At 42.6% G+C, this 9,405-nt stretch overlaps 1 protein-coding gene across 2 annotated transcripts in view; it reads left to right on the forward strand.

Annotated features, from left to right (window-relative positions):
* The window catches only part of NUP93 (nucleoporin 93), a 114,317-nt gene that overhangs the window by 88,361 nt on the left and 16,551 nt on the right, over nucleotides 1-9,405 (forward strand). For both annotated transcript variants that reach the window (XM_003792557.2, XM_023514741.1), the window contains 3 exons: nucleotides 1,377-1,451; nucleotides 3,951-4,040; nucleotides 5,897-6,036. In XM_003792557.2, coding sequence (XP_003792605.1) covers nucleotides 1,377-1,451; nucleotides 3,951-4,040; nucleotides 5,897-6,036 — 305 coding nt within the window. The remainder of the gene's footprint in view (nucleotides 1-1,376; nucleotides 1,452-3,950; nucleotides 4,041-5,896; nucleotides 6,037-9,405) is intronic.

The following is a 9,405-nucleotide window of genomic DNA, read 5'->3' on the forward strand; positions in this document are numbered from 1 at the left end:
AAAAAAAAAAAAAAAAAAAACCAAAATGAAGACTGTACCTGATTTTGATCCCTATTTGTTTACAGCAAGGAATAAGCTTAGCTAAAAGATGAACTTTAGACTTTCTTCTAAAAAAGACTGATTTTTTTTTCATATATAGTCATGTACTGCATATAAGATGGTGGTCCCACGAAATTATAATGCCTTATTTATACTGTAGCCTCTTTTTTTTCTGAGACAGAGTCTCACTCTGTCACCTTGGGTAGAGTGCCATGGTGTCATAGCTCTCAGCAACCTTAAACTCTGGGTGCAAGAGATCCTCTTGCCTCAGTCTCCCAAATAGCTGGACTGTAGGCGCCCGCGACAATGCCTGGCTATTTTTTTAAGAGACAGGGTCTCGCTTTTGCTCAGTCTGGTCTCAAACTCCCATGCTCAGGCAATCCACCTGCCTGGGCCTCCCAAAATGCTAGGATTACAGACATGAGCCACTGCATAGCTTCTATGTTTAGAAATGTTTGATAACACAGATATTTGCCATTATGTTACGGTTGTCTACAGCATTCGGTATAGTACCATGCTGTATAGGTTTGTAGCTTAGGAGCAGTAGGCTTTACTGTATGGTTTAGGTGTGTAGGAGGCTGTACCATCTAGGTTTGTCACCTAACCTAACCATGCATTTCTCAGCATGCACCCTCATTGTTAAGTGACACGTGACTGTATTTTTATCTAGCTCTCCCCATCAGAGGGTAAGCTCTTTGGGGACAGGCTCTGTAGGCTGGCTTGTTTTTAATCCCTACAGAGATGGACATATACGCAGCTATGCATATGGCAGGCACTTAGCAAATATGTGCCATATGAATGACTGCTTAACTTAAGCTGGCTTCACATCTTCAGATCACAGAAGATTACTCAGTAGCTATTGTCTTAGTGCAGACTCTGAATTGGAAATGGCTGAATCTGTTGTTGTGACCTATAAACTCTGTTCCCTCAATTGCCTGATAAGATTATGGAAACAGGAGGCCCACTGATAAAGATTGTGGCCTCAGTAGTTTGAAGACATGGAGAGGAGAAAGAAGGTAGAGAGGGGGTTTGGTATCAAAACGGAGTGCTGAAAAGGTGTTTCCAGAGACAGCCATTGAGGTATCAATAGGGTTTATCCAGCCTCCTGTTATTTTTTAGCTAATCCAGTCCAACGCCTGTTTTCTTCTCATATATTCATGGTAAGAGAGTTGCATTTTACTGAAGTCCCTAAAATCATCATTTTGAGGAAATTTTAGCTAGGAAACTGACTCCTCACAGTTTTGTTAAAGACATGGATGTTTATGTAATTTTTATTTTCTTCATTTAACTGAATACTGTTTGGTCTTAACCGATTCTGAACATGTGTTTATCCACAGCCAAGTTACATCAGTGATGTGGGTCCCCCTGGTCGAAGTTCTCTGGACAGCATTGAGATGGCCTACGCCCGGCAGGTGAGGGTGCGCCCAGGAAGACTCTTGGTCAGCCTCTGGGGCAGTTTCTCAACCTTTTTTTATCTCACGGCACACTTGAACCTACAGTTAAACTTCTGTGGCACACTTAAATTATGTTGGTTTAAAAAAAGAATATGTTTATTGTGCTTTTAACTTTTTAAAAAATAATTTAATTAATCTTTAAAAATGTGTGTGACACACCTAAGATCCTCTCACTGCACACCACTGGTGTGTGGCATTCCACTTGAAAATCACTACTCTGGGGAGTAAAGGGAGCAAAGACTTCATGTAAAAGTCAAACCCTAAAAGCAAGTTGAGTTTTTATTTAGAGGACTGGTTAATATTTTACCATATAGGCCATTGGGGAATTCTATCAAATAGGGTAATAGAATGACTCAGATTTGATTTTGGGAAATTGAAATCTACTTTTTCTGTCCTGACGAGGGCATCTGAGTTTGCATTTTTGGCAGTAGCCCCACAGAGAGTAAAGCCTTGAGTAACTGCACTGCTTAGCAAATGGAGTTCTGTATTAACTGAATTACCTGCCTGGCTGATGGTATTAATCAGAAATCCTTCCTTGTTGAGAGTAATTTTCTAAATGCTTTTCTGCCTTGGTAAGCATGTTGTATTTGGCACTGCTTAATATCATTGCTGTCTTGGAAGAGCTCCCGAGGTCTGGGGACTTGGTTATAGATCATGGCCATGCACTAATGAGGATATGGACTGCGATGCTTTATGGTCAGCACTGGAGCCCTAGTGGACTGAAACTGCCTGAGGACTGTACATACCAGGAATTGACTATTGGAATAAAGCAGTGCCCGCTGACTGTGTGTTTTATTGTAATTTGCTACTTCCCTACACAAAGTATTAAGACGGGAGAACACGCCTGTTTTTCAAATTGGGGCTGGTGGGCTTCCATCTCCTTAAGATCATCCATCAGTGGCCCAGGAACTGATCTATCTGCTCAGCCATTGCCTCCTCCCATGCTTCCTTGAGGGGGATCACATTGATGCCACTTGTGACCCTCAGCAGCATCTACCTCCATCCTTCCCTCCAACGTGGTGTGGGCTGGTTGGAGGCAAAAACAGAGGCAACCGTGGAAGTGAGCAGTAGACCTGGAACTGTTAGACCCTGTGCTTTGTAACAGAGGTCTCTGTCTTCACCCACCAGTTGATTAGCCAGTGGAGGTCTGCATTAGCTGAATTACCTGATTGGCTCATGGTATGTCCCTCTTTTACCTCTTGTTGAGAGAAATTTTTTTAATGCTTTTCTGAAAGTCCCTTGTCTTCAGTGTACCATTTGCCACTTCAGACTCCAGGCAGCTAGAGCCAGCTTCATCAGCTTCCCGCAGATGAGTCCCCCTCCTCCTGACTCATGCTTTATCATTGGCCTTCTTGTAATTCCGTCTGCTCCAGTTTTTAGATCACCCTCTTTATCTTATTTACCCTGTATTTCTATACCCTTTAAATTTCACCCCCAGTATATGGCTGACTCCCTCTGTTGCATGGAGGAAGGCCTAATGAAATAAGCTTCTAAGGAGAGAAACTATTTATCTTATATATCTGCAACGACTAAAACTTCATAAAACTAACATTTTATAGTACCTAGGACACCATAATGTCATGTTTTTGTCTGTTTAGGTGGCTGTCCTCTCCCGTGGAGAGGGAATCTTTATATCCTGTGTTGAACACAGTACTCTGCAAAGCTAAGGTCCCTAATAAGTGCTTGCTGTGTGAACAAGTGCTACCTTATAGTTTAAAAACATTTCATGTGATCTTTACAGTAACCCCAGGAGCTAAGTGATACCATCATTCCCCATTCACAGTAGAGAAAATGAAGGTTCAGTAGTGTCATTTGTGTAACATCCCTCCTTGTTCAGCCCTTGGTAGAGCAAAACTTTCAGATACAAAGTGAAATCTTCCAGAAGAGTAGAACCTACTAATTTTTATGTCATTATTATTTTAAAATAAAATCCAGAGTAATGGTGGCTCTCTCATACCTTCAACCAGAAAATAGTTTTCTTGAGAAAATTTTACCTAAAGAGCAGAGATTCTTTCCAGGAGAAATGGTTATTCCAAGTTTGCAGCAACTGCTGTTTTAACACATGAGAGTGAGGGTGTGGCCTGACACTCCTTTCTCAGTCCATGAGACCTCCAGGGACCATTCAGTCCTTTTGTCAGAATTTTAGCAAATGTTGGTTCTTAGGAAGCAGCGGCCAGAGTCCTTCCATTCACCCATCGTCCCTTGTCCTGACTCCCTGGGACAGAGAGGCACAGAACTTTCTGTGACACTCTTCCCCGTGGACTGCTGGGCTCCCATTGGTTAGGTGCTTGGAAGGCTGGGGTAACAATCAGCTTTGGTGTGGTGTCCACAGCTCAAATGCCGAACTAGGGAACTGGCCAGTAGGGATAGTTCAGCTACTTCAGAACGGCTTCAGGAGGTTTTAAAAAGAAGTGAAAATAGAAATTTTGCCATCTACTTTGCTTTTCATCATTTCAGATTTATATCTATAACGAGAAGATTGTAAACGGACACCTGCAGCCCAACCTCGTGGACCTCTGTGCTTCCGTCGCAGAGCTGGATGATAAGGTAGTGCCGGGGCTAACCCCAGGAGAGGCCGGGCTCCGGTGTTCGGGTGGGATTAGCAGCCCGCTAATTTAGCTGATTGGGCTAAAATGCACTGCAGAGACTCTCTATTCTGTGGAATCAAATAACTGTTCCTCGTAATTCTTTTTTTTGCAGTTTTTGGCCAGGGCTGGGTTTGAACCCGTCACCTCTGGCATATGGGGCTGGCTCTTTACTCCTTTGAACCACAGGCACACACCACCACCCCCCGTCAGAATTTTATTTTAAATAAATGTGGTGGGGCTGGGTGAGGTGGCTCAGGCCTGTCGGTAATCCTAGCACTCTGGGAGTACCAGGGGCGTGGATTGCCTGAGCTCACAGATTCAACCAGCCTGAGCAAGTGGGAGACCCCAGCTCTAAAAATAGCAGGGCATTTAGTGGTGAGCGCCTGTAGTCCCAGCTACTTGGAGGCTGAAGCAAGAATTGGAGGTTGCTGTGAGCTGTGACAGCATGGCACTCTACTGAGGGCAACAAAGTGAGACTGTCTAAAAAAAAAAAAAATTACTTTGGTGGTTTTCTTGATGATGATTTTAAAAGGCCCACCTAGAATCATTAATGATCTCAAGCGTTCTCAAGTTGTATTTATTTGGTTTGAAGTCCTGTCAGCCTTTGACTCCCCACTCACCAGTTTTTCTCCTGAGAATAATGAGCTCTTTAACAAGAGCTGAATTGTAAAGGCATGTGGTTTTCATACCTGCGAGTCCCTTTGACTTGACTCAGTTGGGGTCGTGGTGAGCTTTTTCACTTTGTTCTCCTATCTTCGTACCCCTGGCTGATTTCCTCCCCTAAGGGGGGAAAGAATGAACAAAGAAGTGGTTGGATGAGTGAGTGGATTAGTAAGTGGCTAGGAGGAAGGAAAAAAGGAGGGAAGGATATTATGGAAGCAGGTGCACATACATGTACGCTTTCTGTTTTTCCAAAAATGCATCTAACTTTTCATTTTTTTTTAATAGTAAATTATAAAGTAACACAAACAGACCTAAAGTAGAAAGAAAGAATTCACTAATCATCCCATCACCTAAAAAAGTGTCACATTTGGCTGGGTGTTCTCCAGTTTAAATTTTTGAGAAAGACCATGAGAACAGGCTTTTTTGCTTTGAAAAAGTTTAAACCTCCTCTCCTCCAAGGATTCTTAAGAATATTGCCAAGGGTTCATGGAACATGTTTCTAAGCAGAGATTTATAGGCAGGAGACCTGGGGGTGAGGAAACCCCAGCTGTGTGGTGGTAACACAAAAGCAAGAACTGCCTGCCTGCTCCTTTCCTGGGCAGTGTCTTTTCAAGGGAGTGAGTGGGAAGAAGAATGGGAGGCCGTGACACTCACCAAAGGGGTAAGAGCAATGGCCCCTGGAGAGCCTCTGGGAGGACAAAACCTGTATTATTTATTTAGGTTAAACTCTTATTTTAAGCCTTAAACTTAAATAACCTTGTAAGGACTGAAATGCAGCTACTTAAGTTTAAACTCCTAGAGCTTTGGATGATTATAAATGTATTCACTCTCTTAAGGGCTAACCCACAGAGAGTCAGTGTTCTGGTTCTTGTTACTTTTGTGGGGTTTTAATTATGTAGGTGGTTATGTCAGACCCGGAATAGTAATTGATCTGAAAACCAAGTCAGGCCTGGGGTGGGGGTGCTCAGGTAGAAGGAACTCTGAAGGCTGACAGGGCAGAGGTGGTCTGTGCTGAGCTTAAGCCTGCGGGTCTCAATACCTGCACCTCATCCCCTCTGCCTCCTGCCTGCCTTTGAATTCGTGGTGCTGCGAGGAGCCGAGGAACGTCTCCAGTCCTGCAGCATTGTTACATGCAGTCTCATTTATGTGCAGAGCATTTCTGACATGTGGACCATGGTAAAACAAATGACAGATGTGTTATTGGTGCCAGCGACTGATGCCCTGAAGAGCCGCAGCAGCGTGGAAGTGCGCATGGAGTTCGTCAGGCAGGCCTTGGGCTACCTTGAGCAGAGGTAAGGCAGCAATAGCCCGGGGGGGCAGCTTTCTGATCCCCTGAAGTCAACTGTTTCTCAGGTCTGAAGTAGCCCTTGGGCCGAGTGCACTGTAGCTGGTATAATTTAAGATTTATTATATCAGATTGAACAAGGCTAGGTAGTAATCCTGTTCTTAGAAGCACTTCCCTACCAGGACTGTTTCTGCAGTGGTGTAGAATCACAGTAAGTGGGAACACAGTTGGACTTCTCTTTTCTCTCTTTGTCCACCCTCTGTCCTTGTTACAGGGACATCATGATGCCATAATACCTTGGGTCATAATCCTGCTTCCTAATGCGGTTTGGCCATTACTCCTTTAGGCTCTTTTGTTTTCTCTCAGCATTTTCATTTTTCCTCCTTCAAACCTCAGGAAGGCCCCTTTAATCTTGTTTCCTTCTGACTCGACTCAGTTAATCCCTATGAGTCAAGGTCCTTCCCAGCTGCTAATGCCTGTGATTTGTGCCTGCATTTCTTTGCCACCTCCTCACTAATCGGAATTGGCCACTGAAGGGTTTGTGGCTGCACCCTTGTGCCCTATTGTCCCCTTCATTAGCAGGACCATGCCATTCATCCCTCCCTGTAGATGCACCTTCCAACTCTGAATTGGCCCCAGGGGTTGTCAGGAGTATGCGGCAGACTCGCTTTATTTTAGAGACTGGAAGCTGGGCCTCTCCCTGCTGGCTCAAGAGGAGAAAGTGAATACACTTGCTAAGTTGCAGGCCTTTGCCACTAAGCCTTTGTACTTCCAGCAGCCTTGTAGTGTGGTTGCCCTTTGTCAATAAAATAATACTTCATTAGGAAATCACATGTATGTAACTGAGGTAATTCAGACTTGGTACAGCAGAGAATAGATCTTTACATCAAATGCTATGTTAATTATATAATAGCTATGTGAAATGAACACCATCAGACATATTATACTCACAAGCCTCCATTCCTTTGTTAAGAAAAATTAGGTACTCCAAATGGTTTTTTTATTTCCCTAACATAGGCATAAATAATTGATAAAGCTTTGGCTAAGTTTTTGTAATTAGATTTTGGATGTGTCAATCTTTAGCCACAAAGAACCCAGTGTATGTAGTATATATTTGTTATAAGTCAGAAAAATATGGGTCAAAATTTCTTATACTGTACAGAAATCTTCAGGAACATTTTTAGTTGGTGTATATGACTGCTCATGACTATTTTTTTCCTTGATCAACCTAATTCTTTAACACCAGTGCTTAAAGTTCACTGTACCAGGCTATCTTCCTTGGTTTTATATCTCGGCTAAGCTTTTATTTTATTATTTTCATTTAGTTTTTTTAAAATTATTTTGTTCCATTAATTCTTTTAACAGTGCTTCTTTTTTTTTTGGTTAGAGACAGAGTCTCACTTTATCGCCCTCGGTAGAGTACCGTGGAGTCACAGCTCACAGCAACCTCCAACTCCTGGGCTTAAGCGATTCTCTTGCCTCAGCCTCCTGAGTAGCTGGGACTACAGGTGCCTGCCACCACGCCCAGCTATTTTTTTTTTGCAGTTTGGCCAGGGCCAGGTTTGAACCCGCCACCCTTCGTATATGGGGCTGGCGCCCTACTCACTGAACCACCGGCGCCGCCCTAACAGTGCTTCCTGAAGCTATTTGGGAATTTCCTGTGCACAATTGTTGTAACCATATTTTCTTTTTTCACTCTAGTGTCACCATTCTCTGATAGTATCTTTTTAAAGCATTTATTGTTACTTTTTTTTTTCTAAGACAAAGTCTCTCTGTCTCCCTGAGTAGAGTGCTGTGGTATTATAGCTCACAGCAACCTCGAACTCTTTGGCTTAAGTGCTCCTCTTGCCTCAGCCTCCCAAGTAGCTGGGATTACAGGCACCCACCAGAATGCCCAGGTAGTTTTAGAGATGGGGTCTCGCTCTTGCTTAGGCTGGTCTCAGAACTCCTGAGCTCAAGCAGTTCACCCACCACACCCTCCCAGCTAGGATTAGAGGCATGAGCCACCGTGCCCAGCCTACTTTTGACAAAGGGGGTATTTTAAAATAATTTTATTCAGTTTTAAAGTATTTTTGCTGATGCTAATCCACTGATAGTATTCATGTAATAATTTGAGTAATACAGTGCACCAGATGGCAAAGGAGACCCAGTCCCAAATAATTTTTTTTTTTTTTTTTTTTTGAGACAGAGTCTTACTCTGTCACCCAGGTTGGAGTGCAGTGGCATGATCGTAGCTCATTGTAGCCTCCAACTTTCCAGGATCAAACAATCCTCCTGGCTCAGCCTCCCAAGTAACTAGGACTACAGGTGTGTGCCAGCACATCTGACTGATTTTTTAAATTTTTTTGTACAGATGAAGTCTCACTATGTCCCCCAGGCTGGTCTCAAACCCCTGGCCTCAAGTGATCTTTCTGCCTTGGCCTCTCAAAGACTAGGATTTATAGACATGAGCCACCACACCTGGCCTAAAATAATTTTTAACTTGTAAGGCTAAAATATTGAGAAAAAATAGGATTGATTTACTATCTCTTCCCTGCCACATTCCAAGATTTGAGGTAGGATATATATTTCTTAACCCTCAAGGAATTTAGGCTGCTTCTTCAACTTAGGCCCATGAGTTGTCTTAATTCAAGTTGGAAGAGATGGTAGTGGACATCCATTTGTCCTGGCTATGGCAGGATTCTTACCTGTCCTCTGCTTTTAAATACTTTCACTAACGGGAAACTCATTACATTTGTTAAATTGATTTTTAGTATTCATTGTAAAAATGGTGCGTACTTATTATAGAAAATTTAGAAATGCTAAAAAGAAGACCTGAAAAAAGAGAGGAGTTCCTTATACCTTATCCAGAGGCTCCTATTACCTTGTTAAATTTCTTTTTTTCCTATTTTTGATTTATGAGTATTTGTTTGATTTTATTTTTTACTATTATGATCCATATGTGTACAATATATGGTTTTATATAGTTTGACGTTCAGTTCTTTGTCAGTTGTTTCCATAAATGCATAAAATGTCATTGAGTCTATTTCCTATAATTAACATTTGGGTTTTTTCTCTCCCACACACTAATTCACTCTCTAACTCACTCTCACTAGTGTTAAACATAGTGAGAAACATAATCAGGTGCATATGGAACACCTGATTTTTTTGAGGCAGTCTGTTTTGGTTTGGACATGAATGTATTTAGCAAATTCTTTATTATGTTAACTACTTATTTGGGTACCTGTAATTTGGACCATTTAAACTTGGCATAGAAACACAAACACTAGAGGGGATTTAAAAGCATGTTACGGCTCGGCGCCTATAGCTCAACCGGCTAAGGTGCCAGCCACGTACACCTAAGGTGGCGGGTTCGAATCCCCAGCCCGGACCCGCC

This window comes from Otolemur garnettii, unplaced genomic scaffold (assembly GCF_000181295.1).
Source record: "Otolemur garnettii isolate 467f Iridium unplaced genomic scaffold, OtoGar3 scaffold00058, whole genome shotgun sequence".
NCBI lineage: Eukaryota > Metazoa > Chordata > Mammalia > Primates > Galagidae > Otolemur > Otolemur garnettii.